The 17426-nt window shown below is 43.4% G+C and overlaps 1 protein-coding gene across 2 annotated transcripts; it reads right to left on the bottom strand.

Moving 5' to 3' along the window:
• Window positions 1–2721: 2721 nt before the first annotated feature.
• LOC143217247 (uncharacterized) lies at window positions 2722–10362 on the bottom strand. Of its 2 annotated transcripts, XM_076441274.1 has the most exons (3): window positions 8867–10362; window positions 7790–8260; window positions 2722–5472 (listed from the first exon to the last, which is right to left on the bottom strand). In XM_076441274.1, exons 2-3 carry the CDS (start codon window positions 8002–8004, stop codon window positions 5319–5321), a joined length of 369 nt encoding a protein of 122 aa, XP_076297389.1. In that variant the 5' UTR covers window positions 8005–8260; window positions 8867–10362; the 3' UTR covers window positions 2722–5318. The 2 variants fall into 2 exon arrangements, 1 of the variants encoding a protein (XP_076297389.1); XR_013010757.1 differs by having other exon boundaries at window positions 2722–8260; window positions 8855–10362.
• Window positions 10363–17426: the final 7064 nt, after the last annotated feature.

Genomic DNA, 17426 nt, shown 5'->3' with positions numbered 1-17426 from the left:
AGCACGACCCGCTATCTCTGTCATTCTTTTTTTCATTTTGACGTAACCGAGTGTAAAAAAGAAAGTAGATCGCGGCGTGCACGAGCTGGCTCTTTTGCGTGTAGCCGAGTTAAACCGACGCGGTAGTGATTGATGATCTTTCGGCGTAACGATCGCCTCTATACATATATCCGCGAACGTGACGGCGGAGTTAGGGTCTGAAAGCTGACAAAAGAAGGGAAAGAAACGCGGCAGCCGAGCAAGAGAGAGAGAGAGAGAGAAGACAGAGGCGCCGACGACGTGAAAACGAACGCGGCTGCTCGTTATCCCCGATTTTACAGGAATTAAAGAGCTGATTACACGCCCCCGCCGAAACCGCGATTAAAATGCCGGCGGATTAGAATTCCTGGAGCAGTGCGGTGGATACCGCATGGATAAGATTTATTACGCTAAATGATATTCCGCGGTTCAGTCGTATTATCAGCCGTAACAGCGCACGCGAGCTTCGCTGCAACAATGCTTCATCGGTCTCGGAATATCTTCATGAAGAAAACTCTCGGAAGCCTAAAGCTATGTTCATACTGAAACAACAACGAGCAACTTTCAGTTGATGTTTCGTGTATCTTGAAAAAGTCGCGCCGCTTTTACCGAATAAAAGAAGAAAAAGACAACAACGGGCAAGAAAAAGTTGCTCGACGTTGCTTCAATGTGGATATAGCTTAAGAGTTTTCTAGGGGTAGCGAACTCGAAAGGCTCTTCAAACTATTTGTTCGCGAAAACTGGATAATATCGTCGCTACGATTAACACTTAGATCAGAATTTACTTGGAAATAGAACTGTGTGAATTTTCTAGTGATTTTTATGGTTAATTTGGTTCGTTAACTGTGGTCAAGATACCCTCAAGCTTTAATTTCTGTTGTCCGATCTGGGACAGTATTAATCTCCTTGCCATTTTCTGCTGGTCAATGGAACAGTCGATCTTTTGTATTTTCAGAAGCAAGGTTAAGTTTGCTGCTCTTAAACTGCATTTGGTCTGACCAGACACAGTCACGATCTCCTTCATGTCATCATTTCACATCCGTTTTTTTATATTTTGCATCTATTAATTCATTTAATTCGATACGGAAAGAATTATTCGAGAGAACAGTAAAAATAAAATTAATGGCATTTTTCCTTCAAGATATACTACAATTAATGACCGTGCCCGAAACGGCTTCACCATACTATTCTTATACTAAAATAATTAAGACCCCCGTATCTCGTCGAAATCCTCTTTCCCACGTGTGCGATCTTAAGAGGTCGGCGTAATTGAGTTCTTAAGGAAAGATCATATCGAACCACTTGAAATGTTAATCCTGTTTACCAAGTTAACCTAAGTCCATTACGCAGACACGACACTTTAGATAATCATGGATGCACACGAAACATGCTCGAAGCAAACTAATCTTTCCTCACGGCAAAATCTGGTGCTCCTTGAAATCCACGCAATCGTCGGGACGGTCAACTCGAGCAATCCACGATGCTCGATTACTGGGCAACATTATTCCTCTTAACATGAACTTGCAGTGTAAGGGATAAGTGTGGAACCATTTGAAAATTTCAGGCAGTAATTTTTCCTCTTACCTATCCGAGAATGTAGTACCAGTGGCTTGTTGAGATTCCTCCGATTAAAATGAGTCCAAACACGGTGTAAATCGGACTGGTTTTATTAAGACTAAAAATTTTAACAAAATCGAAACAGCATTCCAAAAAGTGTCCGATTTCGCGTGGAATGACCTTTCTACGATGTCGTTGCTATTTGGGGAATCCTCGTTTCTCTTACCATCGCGTGTTACGTGCTTTCCGTAACTAGGCAACTATCCCCACCGCGTGTTGACGAAATGCAGCTGTCGAGATTCGCATGCAAGCATCGATAGTGCAACTGCCGGGGTTCTACTGTACTTTTCGCGATCAGGGAGGCTATCAGCGGGCCGCTAATTTCGGCGCATCAAAGTGTGGCAATAACTCACCGTTTGCCGATCGCCCCATCGTCAGGGTGTTTAAGGTGGATACGTCACGAAAAATCAGCCGACTCACGTCAGAGGGAGAGACTGCGGGGGTGGAGGTGTAGGTGGAGTAGAAGGAAGGCCTATATATTGCGGGGTCGATAGCCCTCTGGTGAAGAGTAAGTCGCAGGAGGGAGAAAGAGTCTAAATGAAACATGGTACGCGGGAGTAAGAAAGAATGGTTCGAAGGAGGAAATCGGAGGATGGGGGCCGAGGGTGAGATCGCAGAAAACGGGGGAGCGCGAACGACGGTCAGACACTGGCCCGGTTATAAATGAGGAAAGCAATTTCCAAGTTGGCGACTTGACGAGCCCGAGGCCCATGACCGTGCTACTCGATGTGGAAAGAGGAACGTTAAAGAAGGTGGCCCGGGCTAGAAAGCCGGGGGTGGCTCGTCGCTGCCGAGGGTGGTTAGAGGGGGTGTCCCGGCTGCGAACGTAAGGTGCTGAGCTCGGAAGACTCGGGGAGGGATGACTAGACGAGGTTGGCAATATGGCGGGCGATTAATGGCTTCAGTTACTGCCGACCTGGCCGTGTCCTTCTGAAGCCGTCATTCTCTTACCTTGCCAGACCCTCTCCAGACGTTTCTCATTACTAACAGGCCAGTTAATGGCGGCAACGGTGATCATCTGTTTGAATAGTTCCTGAAACTGCGACCGAAAATTTACTACCCTCCCCCCCCCCCCCAAGTCCTCCATCCAATAACACATCGCACCTCGCGCAATCTGATTTTAACGGTCCATTCGTGGACTTCGCGTCGTTTCCTGACGTTCCATTTTCCGCGCGTGTGATCGATCAACCGAGGGATTTTTCAGCGGTCAATTGTCAATTCTTACCGGGCAGTTCTCTGTCAATATATGTTCGCCGGGTTGTATCATACCGATCTTGATTCGCCGAAACTGGGTCATCTTCGAGGGGTCTTCTACTGTAGAACCTTGAAACAATCAATTTTTTTCGTTTTTCGCATTTTCTTTAAGCTTAATTGTTGTGGAATATGTGTGCAAACGAATTTGTTTGAAAACGTATACAAAACATATTGGAGTAGAATGGCAAAATGATGATTAATTATCGAGATACTTCGAGAAAATTTCTTTGTTCAAGGAGATCAAAATGATGTCATCCCAACAAGATTGGAGGTGGCTCCACTAATATGAATATTTATGACATTGTTTTGATAAGACTATTGTTCTTCATTCTTCCGTATGATGCAAAAGGATTAATCGCACGAAATACTCAAACGTCCCATCGTTCTGACCCTCATTCATACCCGTACACCAAGAGGGTCAAAAGAGTCTGAAGGCCGTTAAACTGAGAGAGAAAAAGAGAGGGAGAGAGAGAGAGAAGTACAAAATCGTACTTGAGTCGGCAGCCATTCCATTATAGATCCCGCGCGGCGCGGAAAGGCGTGTAATTAGCGTATTTCCGTATGAAACTGATTCAGTCTTTAATGAAACGTAACGGCAAGAGGGATACACTTTAGCGGGATCCCCGGTGGCTCGCATTTTCTAAATAGCTTTGAAGCCTACGGTCGAGTGACCTTTCATGTCCTCGCAGTGACCCGCTCGCATTCGCTTCCGAGTGTAGACGGCCAAGATTTTTGATAGTCCCCAGTCGCGCGGGTGAATGGGGCAGCCAACTTGTCGCGATTAATGCACTGTCTTCCGAGCCGGGGAATCTCCGAAATGCATGTCGCGTTAATAGGACCGTGGCAGCGGTGTATTAATGCTGGCGGAATTATCATCTCGCTGAAAAAGCGGAATATATAGACCAAGGCAGACGCGCGCGGGGGGTTCGTCGCGTGCTCCGCGAAAGGAATTTATGGCCGTAAGGCAGAACGAAGGAAGGGTGTTCGGAGAGGGTAGGAGCCAGGGGCTGGCTGCCCGGGTAGGTCAAAAGTCGGAAGTTAATCCATGTAAATCTAAATTAAGTCCCGCGAGTGCGAGCGCTCGTATACCACCGGCCCGGATAATTAGCTTCTCTGTAAATCCAACTAATCTGGCCTGCGATCCGCATAGGAACGACGTCAGAATTTTGACCATGTCGAACCTGTTCCGCCTTTTCTGCTTTATTATACGTAACACGCGGCTCGCGTTCTCTCCGAGCTCCTTCGCCTCATTTTTGTCGGTTCCCTCGCCCGGGGAATTGAGTCGTAAACGATCGCCTAGTTTGCCGTAATGGCTGCTCATCCCCGATACTCGTACGTAACCCCCGGCGGATTTTTTACGAGCCTTGTATGTTTTATGCGCGCGGAATATCTTATCAGAATGATTCTCTAACGAACCGTCGCGCGTCGGGTCGCTTCCGCGGTCCCGAACTTACTCTGGTATCGATACGGGTAGGGGAGAATGCGGTAATGGCGGTCACTTAAGGAATAATTATAATAAACTGTCAAATGGAGTGAAATATTTACTAAAAGATACCTATCGAAAACTTAAATTATTAATTTGTTCCTACAATAAAGAAAAATTATTTTCATATACGCATAAGTTTACTCAAGTTTATATTAGATGACTGCATAAGTTCGTGCCCGATTTGAAAATAAAATTCAATGGTTAAATTTTAAAGAATACCTACAGCTTTATTATTAATCAATTGTACAGGGTAGTCCGTTTAAATAAGGCCACCTAAATATCTCTTCAGGTTATTGTGATGCAACAAATATTTGTTACCTAATGGGCATGGTGTCAATGGACCAAATATCTGCCAAGAATATTTTTTTCGGAGTTATCAATGGTCATCGATTTTTCTTAATACACAACTACATTTTGTTTTATTCGTTCGCGTGCTTTCGTATATGCAGGAAGTAGAATTGGTTGGTCAGGAACAGACGCGTCATACGATTCCTATCTAATTTCACGCATATTCACTGCATTTTCGAACTATTCAAGATTTTTTTAGAATTTTTGGATGGGATTAAATGGACAATATATTGCATAAAAACTGGTTTTTCATTTTTTCCTCGCAACTACCCTTACAGACGAGGTATCGGCCTGAAACTTGGCAGAAAGGTTACTTTCTTTCCCGGCCAAAATCAGCTGAAGGGCGTTTCTGATCTCCTCAACCGACTAGGCCGTTTGCACAATTAGCGTAGCCACTTCCGGTGACTTTTTCTTCCGGTTTTGGATGTTGCGTACGCTGCTTCACCGTTGCGGCACGCTTAATCGAGCGAGCAAGCTCAAATCGCCGATTTCTGCGCGCTGCAACATCCACGTAATTGCGAATACTCGGTGCGCGCATAATTGTCCGCTCCTCGATCTTCCTCCGCCTCTTCTGCTTCTATTCCGAGCCGATCGCTCATCGTCCTCGTCTTTCGCACGCGCGTGCACGTAACACGTGGCGTAATGGAACACTCTCACGCAGGATTGCTTCGGCGCTTCCTTTCTTATCCTGCTTATCGTTCCATCTGCTCTCCTGAGACCCCGTGCCCACGATTTCGATCATATCGCCTCTACGAACGCGTATTAGATGTACAAATTAATTATTGGCTCCTATTACGTAAGTGGAGAATGTAGATGAATAAGAAAAGCAAAATGGAGAAGGAAAATCGAGGAAATTATTTGACCATTTTAAAATTCCGAACAGTTTCATTCTATTCCCGTCTCACTGTGAAACCGAAGAAAATCTACGTGATATAGCTTTCCGTAAATTCTTGAGCATTTTGCTCCGAGCTTCGTAGTAAAACTAATTAATACAATTATACCCAGACGCCACAGTGAGCTGGCATAAGAAGACTATTTCGAAATCAGCGACAGCCGGGTCTCCGTTAATCGAAACTGATGAAAAAGGGTGTGGAAACGCAGCGCGAAGGAAGTTCGCGTCGATTGCGCTTTACTTAACCGCTCGAATCGAACACGTCAAAGAAACGGAGAAGCAAATTGTGGCGGGCGAACTATAGGAATCCGTCCGGTGTAAAACGGTTCAATTACTTTGTCGAAGAATGCGGAGAAGAAGCGTTGCCGAAAAAGATGAACGGAACCGTAAGCTTTCAAAGACGACCGCAATATCTGGACGGACAAGAAGACCAGGACGAACGAGGAGAACCGCGACACGAAGAAGAGGAAGAAGAGGAAGAAGAAGTGGAAAAAGAACGAGAGAAATTCGACGAAAATGTATCGAGGAGCTAACCTACGAAGGCAACACCCCTGGCGGTTTATAAACATAGGAAACAATAACGCTTTGAAGAAGGAAAAACAGTTCTTGAAAAATGTGATTTTATGCATTTATGACGAAAATGAAATTTGAGATGGTAAAACGATTAAAAAAATTAAAAAATGTCGATATATCATCTTATTCGATTGTCAATTTCTTTCTGTATGATTATATTATGCAATTGGTGTTGTATGATGTTAAGGATGTCATCGTAATCTGTTAGTGATTTACACTTCCCGATGTTTCTGATAGCTATGTTGAAATTCTCGAAAATGACAAGTAGACTGCGGATCTTTATGCATTTGTAGCAAAATTGAGAAGATGAAATTCCAAATTATTGAAACCATTAAAATCATTAAGGGAAGAAATAACATTGAATATAGTTTCTATTTCTTGCAATCGATGCAGACAATTTTTATTAAGAATAATTAGACTACGTGCAATCAATTTTTAAATATTTGTCAGAAACATTATGGCGTGTTAATTTTATTAAATACTTGCCAGAGCTTTATAAATGACTGTAATATAAATCAGTAAAAATGGCGCAAAAGTGAATTTCGAGCCAGACTCGACGTAGGACCGGCAAGGGTTAAGGATCGATCGGTCGGTTATAATAAATTCTTGATCATATTTAATGGATTCTATCATTACGATACTAAATAATTATTCTTTCTCTGATAGAAGTTTTTGTAGAGGATTTTAAAAAGCGTGAAAGGGAAGAAATCTCGTGAAATTGCGAACGCAACGATTGAAAAAAGAGGAAGATAGTTGGGAAGACGAATCGGCAGGATGCGTGCGCGTGGAAGGGCCACGTTGAGGGAGCGGACGAACGTCACGTCACGTCACGTCGCGTCACGTCACGGACAGAAGTAGACGCGGAAAAAGCGTAATCGACGGAGAACGAGGAGAGACGTTGGAGATTGTGTTACTCGGTATCCACGGGGATACGTAGATATTGCAGCGGGCGCCTCGAAGGCATAGATTGCTGCTTTACGGTGAAAAAGACGAGGAGGGCAAGAGGGTGGGAGGGGGGGGGGTTGGAGAAGGGAGGAGGGCGCGAGGCACGAAAAGGAGACCGATGGATAGAAAGAGGAAGAAGAAAGAGAAAGAGATTCCAGCTCGATAGTACACGCTATGCCGAGGAAATCTTCCCCCTCGGTATACGTTCCCCCGGAATGAACCAGATTATTGGCTGAACCCTGACCGTAGAATTACGTATTCCGTAAAAAATTCCCCTCCTGCTCGTGAGGAAGAGAGCCCGGGAAAGAGAGGAAAGAAAGAGAGAAGAAAGAGAGAGAGCTTTTTTACGGGCGATGCGTGCGGCGTGCACGCCGCTCTCCTCCGTTCCACGGCTCGTTCGCTCGCTTCGTGAATGTATTCAGACGTAGGTGTGCTCCGTGGAAGATCCTGGCAAGGATGTATGCGAACGTCGGTACGTACCGTGGACGCGCGTGGATGTGGGTGAGTGTCCTGAGTTAAGGTGAAACCCGTGGTCGGGGTTGGTAAGGTAGGGAGGATCCGGGTCACAGATCAGCGGTCCCGCGTGAGCCGAAGAACCCGCGGCGAAGAGGACCTGGGTCCCATCGAGAGCGCGTATCGCGAGCAAAACGGGGTACCTGCTTGCTTGCGAGCCTGCTTGCTCGCCTGACTGCCTGACTGCCTGACTGGCTGTTTGCTCGCCTTGCCTCGCCATGCCTCGCCTCGACTCGACTCGACTCGCCTCGATCTGCTCGACTCTCTGTCCTGCCCTCCTTTCCCCGTCTCTTCGCGTTGGTCCTCTCTCGTTGTTTCGTTTCGTTCCCTCGCTCGTCCGAACCTGATCTCTTCCCATTTCCTCGCTTCCCTGTCTTCCTTCCTTCCTTCCTTCCGTACGCTTTTACCTCGATTTGTTTCTTTATTAAGATTGCCGGCCTCCCACTGTCCGAATTCGTACCGTGATATTGCGTCCTCGATAAGATGCATCTCAGCTGCGGGAGTTTCTGCTCTCGTTCGTAACGAGTGTCAATCCGACACTGGTTTTACTCAGTCTGAATATGCAGAGGAGACTAGAATGTTTATGGGCTGCCCAATATGAGGCGATCCGAAATCTATGCAAGAAAAAGTTGCCCTCCGTCAGACAAGAAATTCCACAGAAAATTACAGATACTAATTACAGGAACCAAATAGCAAAATTATCTTCGTCTATTGCTTATCAATTCCAGATATTTCTTAATTGTAACATGATTGAAATCGTCAATAAATCTGAATGAATACACTCTTGTTACTTTTATGAGTAATATATAGACTCCGGATTCTTATGGCAGAACTGAGTGGGCGCAATTTAAAAATATCGAACGATTGAAGCAATTTAAGAAGATCGATATGATATTATGAACTTGCTAGAATTATTAATGAGGGAATTAAATGTGTATGTGGCTGTTATTATACTTTAAAAAAATTTGTATTTTGCATACAAATTCGGAGAATTTAAAATGAGTCACGTGAAATAGTCACTTATTGTCCTCTGTGCATCTAGTGTTGGAGCTATTCAAGCAAGGATATCCCTTAGCGGAGCAAATAGACAACAGTTACATCGCGGTTTCTATAAATCAGTATACAAAGAAATCGGTATCATATGCGCGGAGCTATTATACTCTGTCTTTGATAGCTAGTGCGTATTACATGTCTGTTACACGGCTTACTGGCACGCATACATTGACACCGCCACCCTGAGGCCACCGCGTTAGTTCCCCTTCGTTCCTGGCCGTTGATTCCTTCTCTTTTCGTTCTCCTTCATCAGCTAACCGTTCCTTTTTTCCCCATCCTCCACATCTAGAGACGCGCACTGGACCGAGACACGTCGTGTACTCACGCACTCTCCGATTCTTCGTCCCCTTCTTCTGCCTCCTCCTCCTCCTCTTCTTCTTCTTCTTCTTCTTCTTACCACCTCCTTCTTCGACTTCTTCGTCATGTAAGCGCTATCGTAGCCTCGTTACGAGAGAATCCTCCCCTTTGAACTCTTGCACCCGCGGCCCGTTCTTTCAGTGTAGGCCTGAGAACGAGCACGATTCTCCGACTGGATGATGTGTAATCCCTAGCTTTTCAGTGTCTTCAACAGAGCACCGCTCTGTCTGCTTCCAGTTTAGGTTCTCCCATTTCGTTGACACAAAACGAATCTGGAATTCATTTATGGTTTACTGAAATATGGTTCAGTAACATATTACATGATAACGTAACAATACCTGGATAAAATATTATTTTCTAGCATTTATTTATTAAGCTTTTCAGAAAAAGCTTTTTATAGCTTATATTTTTGAGCTTTATATGATATATAAATTTATATTATCATATTGGGATTCCCGTGAGACAACGCATCACACGACTCGCATGAAAAAATTAATTCATCAGTTTAGATAGCGCCCCAAATCAGCGATTTCGTTTTATTTGTACTCCTATTGGATCGATAGATGTTTGACAATTTCTTTGGCAGGATGTTCCGCGGCATGGACGCGCGGATTAGAACTTTAGATTATGACTCCGTACGATCCAGATCGAACTAGTACTCAAACAAACCAGATCGAATCAGAACTTCGTACGACTCGCTACAAGCTGGAACTTTGAACAACTTACATCAAATCAGGACTTCGCACTAAAACGAAATAGGATGTTGAACTTTGTGCCATACAACTCGGCGCCATGCTGCCGGACACTCCTGCAATACACTTCTCATTAAAATCATGCTGTCGGAAATTTGCAAAGTGAACGCCCGATCCATATGAATGTATTGGAAACGCCAGCGACTAAAGTTCAATAAAATTAACATATTAACAAGCGTTATGCTCGAAGAGCAGCAAAGTACTAAAAATATACTGTTGTCTTGTAAAGCTAATATTAAAGGTCTAATTTAATTCGATTTTATACAGATTTACCGTCCCAAATACTTGAATAATGATTGAAAACTATTCAATCACGAAAAATGATGTCTGTACAATTTCAGGATTGTCGACTAAAAATTCGAAAAAGAATCCGAGGGCAGCTGTTCTCAAAATTTGTAAATTTGTTAAAAATTGCACATCGATATATTCACAGATTCTCCTACGCATTTTTTTCATAAATGCATAATGCAATTAAATAGGGAAAGTGGTAATAATGGTAACAGAAGATAATAATAATGCACAATAATTTTTAAAAGTTAAACATTGCGCATCGATATATTCACACATTCTCCTACGCATTTTTCTCATAAATGCATAAAATCCGCAGTTTAGTAATTTCGATGAATTCGAGCATAAAATTTTAGGAGAGTATTTTTAAGGTTCTATACTTTGAAAAAATGTAGATTTCCGAACTAGTTAGACGAGAATCCCTGTTTGAATGAATTGCAGAGGACGGACTCCTGACGTCAAGTGTTTGATGTAAGGCGATGCGTCTGAAGCGCATCGGTGCACGCTGCAGTTCAGAAACGCGAACGGACCCCTGACCTTTCTCAGTGCATACCCGTTACACCGTGGCTCCATTACGCATTGCGCTCGTTTTTATTGCCGATCGGCGAACGGTAGTAACGTAAATTCACTCGACCGGGCCGCTGCTCTCGGTGGAAATAGAGAGTTGCGTACCAAGATCCGCCTAAGAGCTCTCTATCCCGTGAACACCGCGTCTCGGATTCCAACGAGTCCTGTCGTGCACCGATAACGGGAAGCAGCGTACCAACGAACTTAAGCTTCGCTCCGACATTGTTCGATGTTTAAGTAGCTGATCGATTAAAAAGTTTCGATTAATGACGCGTTTCCTGCTACTACGGTAACCGTGCTCACCGTCGCACAGTGTTGCGGTTAACAAAATTTATTTCGTTTCCTGACATGTGTTGTCTAGCGTCAGCTTTTTCTTACAAACATAATCGAAACGATAAAAATAATTGTTTTCATCATAAAAGTGTATTTGAAGACATGAAAAAGTAAATACCAAACTTAATCTAATAATATCGGCTTATATTAACCCTTTGCACTCGGACTTATTTTCATTCTAGAAGCAAATTTTTCTTCTGACCCAGAATATTTCCATTTTATAGAATTTTTTAGACGCTACGCATATGAAACTGATCCGATTTACACGTACAACGCTTGAAATCTTTAGTAACTTATATTATATTACGTATATTACCTATTATTATATTACGTACAAATTTGATAATGTACAAAATAGTGGAATAATGGTGTAACAATTTCTAGTGGCGCCTCAGAGTCGCCACTCGAGTGCTAAGGGTTAATTTTAAATAAGAGCTTCGAAGAGAAGTGCCTTGAGAAATGAAATAAAATGTTCATTTAATATACTAATTTCAAGTGGAACAACAAAACGATTTGTTTTTCCTGCGTGGCTCTGTTCGCGTAATATTGATCCGAAAGAAAATTTTAATTATAACGAACCTTAAGGGCGCGTCTACATGGTACGGTCGCCATGAAATTTCCATCGGTATTGACCAGCACAGCGTGTGCGCGGCATCGATTTCTTACTCGCTTTTGAGGAAGATTTTGGGATGTAAATGGATCCCGGTTTTGTAACTATTTAACCGCTGTAAATATTCAAAAGGGTATTGGCTGGTCCCACTCGATTTCCATTTTATTGAATAAAATTGTTTTCGTTGTCGATATTGAAATATTGATAAGCTTCTACTTTCTGTCAATAAAACGCCGAACTATCGATAGAAGCGGCGTTTGTCCCCGCCGAAAGCGTATACGATCGAGTATGCGAACGGAATACGGTGCAGCACCGGCCCTAAAACATTACTGAAACGTTATTTATTTTAACAATTATACCTTTCAATGGCGGACGCGGCGGAACAAGCTCCGAAGAATGCGGAATACGCGGCGAATACGCTCCGACTCCGTGTTTCCATTTAAATATTTATTTACGCATCTTTGGCTCGGAAACGGGATCCGATATCTTTGTTACCGTCGTGTCGGCATCTCACGAGTTCTTGCATGCTTTCTATATGTATAATTGGATAGCGTACACTCAGCTTAGATCCTCGGAGTCCTGATCATCGTTCACCTTGTACACGCTGCTCTAATTATTTTTGCCGCGAATACGCCGCCTGTTGTGCAGAGTCGTAATAGATGATGATATAAGTTGTATTATTATAAACAATGTAGTAGACGAGGCTCCCTAGAGAAGATTAGGCAGAGCCAGCACCCCCGTTCCCTTGCTCCCATGCTGTTTAGTATATGTACAGTGGAACCTCGATATACGACCTTAATCCGTTCCTGATGTTTGGACTTATACCGAATAGGAAGTATATCAAAGCAACCTTTCCCACAAGAAGTAATGTAAAAATGATTAATCCGTTCTCATGTAAAAAAAATACATTACTGGGGTTGTAAAATAATTTAAACACTGTTTAAACACATAAATAAAAACAGAGATTTTATTATAGATTTTTAAAATACAAAAATAAACGCTCCATCGACGACTGATCATTTTCTTTGATCTCTCTGTGTTATGTACGCCGACCTCATCAGTAATTTCTCATGACTGATCCTTACTTGTATGATCAGTCAGTTAATGATACATCAACTCCGAATATAATTGATTATTAATTTAATGTTTCCTCCGAGATAATTAGTTTAAAATGACGCAAAATTTACACCAAAAATTTATATCGTATACCGAACAAAATTTGTCTCGTTCAAACTGGACGTATTCCGAAGCAGACGTATACCGAGGTTCCACTGTATTATACTCGACAACTTACAATATCTGTGCAATACCTTCAGATAAATTCGGAAATGTCTACCTACCGAGCCTTAAAAGTAACTGGTACATGTTCCCTTATAAAAATGACAAGATTCTATCCTATTTGGAGAGATCCTATTGTAATACAAAATCATTAATACAAATCATTTTTATTATTTCTGGTTTATTATTGGACTGGTTCCAAATTTCTTATTTTGCAATTATTGAAATAATAAAAATGATTTCATAAGAAATGATAGTGCAAATATCTTCAGTAGAGCACGTATTACAATAGGATCTCTCCAATTAGGAAAGAATCTTGTCATTTTTATAAGGGAACATGTACCAGTTACTTTTAGGGCTCGGTAGGTTTAGTGTTAAAATTCCAAGAAAATGTACTCGCTGTAGCCTGCACTAGTTGCCAAGGTCTTCACCTCCTTCCTGTCCATTTTCATCATCACTCCCGTGGTGGTTAGGGTACCTTTGGTGTTGCGACGCTTTGCATTTACCTTTGCCTCGACTACCCCCACATGTATAGCCAAGGCGATTGCAGTGGGGACCGCAGGAAACGAAGTAGTCTTAACACTAGAACAACCAAGCACTAAAAGTGACTAATTTGCATTCTGAAAGTAACGAAACCACATTTATCGAGACGTTGGGTTTACTTTTAGAAAATCCGTCTGAATAAATAAGTGTACTCACTAATTGTAAGTATCCTTGAAAACACCTCTACAATCTGAATAATTGTAAACCGACGAATTAAAAATTCGTTATTTCGACGGGTTCAGTTGTCCAAGCACCAAACCCCAATGCAAAATGATTTGACATTTGAATGGTTGGCTGGAACAACGTTGGATGATGTAAAGTGCAAATACAGGAGAGCAGGAGAACAATAAAAGCCAAACTAGATCTTAACACTAAACCTACCACCGTCGGTCAAATAACCGAATCGTCGAAAATGACGAAATTGATTCGATAATTTTTTCGACCAAGCGCATATTGTATTAAAAATTGCGCCACATCTAAATAAATAGAGGCTTATCATTTTTATCAGCTGAAATATTTGAATCGCTTTTAGAGCTCGGTAGGTTTAGTGTTAAGGAGGTAGACTCGCGTTTCCAGGATTGCAAGGTTGCGAGATACGCCTTCTCATTTTTCGATAATGCGAAGATGGCGTTTTTCAAAAGCGCTAAATAAAAGATCAATCTAGGCCGTGATCGTCCTCAAAAGTCCTATTTTTACGTTTGCGAGGCGTAATTTGCATTATTCGGAAGCATACAGCTATTTTTGTAAAGTTGCGACAGCTGCCGAATAATGCGACTTACTAGATTGGTCTTTTATCCAGCGCTCTTGACTACTGAAAAATCCCACCGTTGCATTATCGAGAAATGAGAAGGCGCATCCCGCACCCTTGCAATCCTGGAAACGAGTCTACCCGCTTAAACTGTTGCTGCAGCCACCAATTCATTTGTCGTTTTGTCATATAAACGCGGAAAGGGTCAAAGTGTTCGCTCGATAACGACTTCCACGAAGACAGAATGTCTCCAATTACATTCGCCGTGTTACCAACGGCGCGTTGCGAGGGAACATCACCGCTAAAATCATTATGTATCGTTGGGGCGCATTACGCGTCGTTACAAAACAATCTGCGCGGATTTTCTTACGGCGTTTCAGCCGGCGAGACTCGGTCGTGTCTCGGGCCGGTATCAAAAAGTCTCCGGCGAATCAATCATCCTCGAATAATTCGCATAATTCACGTGCGCGACCGCCCGAAGAATCCATTAAATACGACAAGCGGTTCCGTGATGCGGAGTTAGGTTCTTTGTAGAACACCTAACACGTACATCTAGTTAATCGCTAACGCGAGAGTAGCTTAAAAGCAACGGCGTTCGCATTGTAATTAGAAGTAACGAGAAACGGCCTTTCTGTGGGAGTGGACGACTTTTGCTTTGTCATAGGCTCGGCCGGGCGATGACTAACAGGAGGGATGCCGGGACCCGGCCCAAGGTGGAAGCCTTTGCGAAGTATAAGGTACGGTAACTGCAAAGGTACGGGTAGATCATTAGCCATGATTTGTTGTCGAGCAGGCTGCCCAATGACCCCACTGGCCGGAGCGTGAACTCCGGGCGTGTCGAGATCTCCGCACGATGATCTTGTACGCCTATAACCATCGACTTCTCCTTGTCGATGCACATTGCGCAGAATGTGCATTGCGTGTACGAATATTATGTACGCGCATTAACGACCTGTCGCTTCTAGGAACTGTAAGCCCGGTCTCGTCGAACAATCAGCAGCCACCCGTTCCGCAGTGATCCCAAATCGCCGAAACGTGACCAAAACCTAAAAAATTAATTTTTCCGTCAAGGTATGTCCGTTGTTGTGTACTCGAATAATGTCTCTATGAAAAAGCGGAGGAGTTCGAACGTTGCTTTCAATCGTCACGCAGTTTTGGTGTCGGAAGCTGCGCTGTCAGAGTGCTCAGTGCCAAGCGAATAATTTTGAAGAGACCAGAATGTAAATAGAATGTTTATCAGTACTAAAAGTGAAATAAAATTGATGAGTGCGCGGTGTAGTATGGAGAAAGCACAAAAATAATGCTAGCTTAGAAACAACGAAGCACACAAGTGGACGTACTTAAAATGAAACAAAACGGTGAACAGGTTAAAGGTAACACACCCGGTCTATCTTTTTGACGAGGAGCGTATATGGCCGCCACTGTAAATACGCAACAATTATGAAACGAGGGATAAGCTCGTCCAGTTCGTTCGGAAGTGTATTCTGCCATCCTGGGGGCAACAAACAAGCCAGCTACCATCCACCGCCGCGAAGGCGGCTAGGGCTGTGGAACGAGAGGAAGAAGAAGAAGAAGAAGCAGAGATGAAGAAGAAGACGAGGAGGATGAGGACGAGGAGGAGGAGATAGAGTAGGAAGAATAGGGAGGAGAAGGAGGACGGTGACGACGAGGAGCATCGTGCCGTGTAAATACGTACGTTCGACTACAAACTGGTACGCGGGTGTCCTCGGGGGTCAACGGAGGTCAAAGAGAGAAACTGCACGGCAATGTATAAAGAAGGTCCGGCGCGCGGCCCCCGCTCCGTTGGGAGAGACCCAATGTTCTCAGGAAAACAGATCACGGGGGAATCGATGGTGCTCGATTGATGGCCAACGAGAGGAGCTTCTCGAGTTCCCTGTGCCGGACAAGAAAACGTGCCGAACGAGACGATACGGAGGGAGGAGAAGGCCGAACCGAAGTTAGGGGCACACCGGCGCTGGAACCACTTAATCGGGAATTTCGCATCGCGTTCGATCTGAGATGTCGGATCGGCAGCCCCGGCGAGGTTACGACAGGTCATGGCGACGGTTCGAGCAATTTCCTCCCACGCAGCTTCTCCCTCTGTGCTCTGTTCCTCTGCCAGTCCTCTTCCCCGACCCGGTCCCGCGCCACGACATCAGCCTCGAGAAGCGAACGAAATCGAAAAATCGCCGTTTGCACCGTTAATCGCGCGCGAGAGATGCTCCCTCGTGCCTGGTCACGCATGTACGCGTGCACCGTGCGTGGGTGATGGAAATGTATGACTGGTGGATAAGTAATGTCCTTTGTTTGACGCCGATAACGTTGCCTTCGTTTTGCTGCACGCCGATGGCCGCGGCCGTGGGACAACCGCTTGCTTTCGAGCGATTCTGTCGTTCATTAAGTTTACAGAGCTTAGCGGGGATGCGGCGGGATGCGGAGCGAGGAACCTCTCCGCACGATTTTGATCCAGCCTTCGAGGCTGACAGATTTATCGGGCTCGAGACGATCGTTCGCTGGATCGGCTCAATCCACGATAGAAATGCTCGAGAAAAACGATCCGATGGTATATACTGATTTTGAAAAAATTTCCTTCATTTCATTCTCTGCTCAACCTTTTCACTGCGTGGCTTTCCGATTAAGAACATTTAGGAAGACGCAACGGAAGACAAGTAATATTAAGATTACATATGAAATGTTAACATTAAACCTACCGAGCCTTAACCCCTTGCCGTATCATTTTCTTTATAGTTAGAGTGATTAAAACACTGTTCCTAAAAATGTAGAAGAGAAAAGAAAGCTTATATCTTTTGATTGGCTACATTTATTTTAATGCTTAAATATTGATTTCAAACCAATCAAATTTTATTTAATTTAGAAAGAAAGGCGTAACATTCATATATTTGTTAGATTTCGTTTAGAATCTTCATGACGAGTGTGACTCGTTAAAATACGGCAAGGGGATAAAAGTAACTGGTACATGTACCCTTATAAAAATTACAAGATTGATTATTTAGACTTTGTGCGGCAGCTATTGTATAATACGTGCTCTATGATATCTATACAATCATTTCTTGTGAAATCATTTTTACCATTGATCGGTGGTAGTAGATTTAACGTTAAACAAACGCAACTTTCTTTTCTAAGTGCACTTATTGACGAAAGTTAGCACCATTGTAAGCAATGTATTCATGACGATTAAAAATTTCTTTCTTTCTTTAATCATTTTAGTAATTTGAAAATAATACGTGCTT

The sequence above is a fragment of the Lasioglossum baleicum genome, chromosome 2 (genome assembly GCF_051020765.1).
Source record: "Lasioglossum baleicum chromosome 2, iyLasBale1, whole genome shotgun sequence".
Lineage (NCBI taxonomy): Eukaryota > Metazoa > Arthropoda > Insecta > Hymenoptera > Halictidae > Lasioglossum > Lasioglossum baleicum.
Note: the sequence above shows the minus strand (reverse complement) of the source record. Positions and strands in the feature narration are given on the sequence as shown.

Bases quoted from the DNA above. Each gene is read 5' to 3' on its own strand.
- LOC143217247 (XM_076441274.1), bottom strand. From the start codon at position 8,004: ATGGGAAGAGATCAGGTTCGGACGAGCGAGGGAACGAAACGAAACAAC. The intron at 5,473-7,789 runs GTACCCCGTTTT...ACGCGTTCGTAG, and splicing joins GCAGGCTCGCAAGCAAGCAG to AGGCGATATGATCGAAATCG.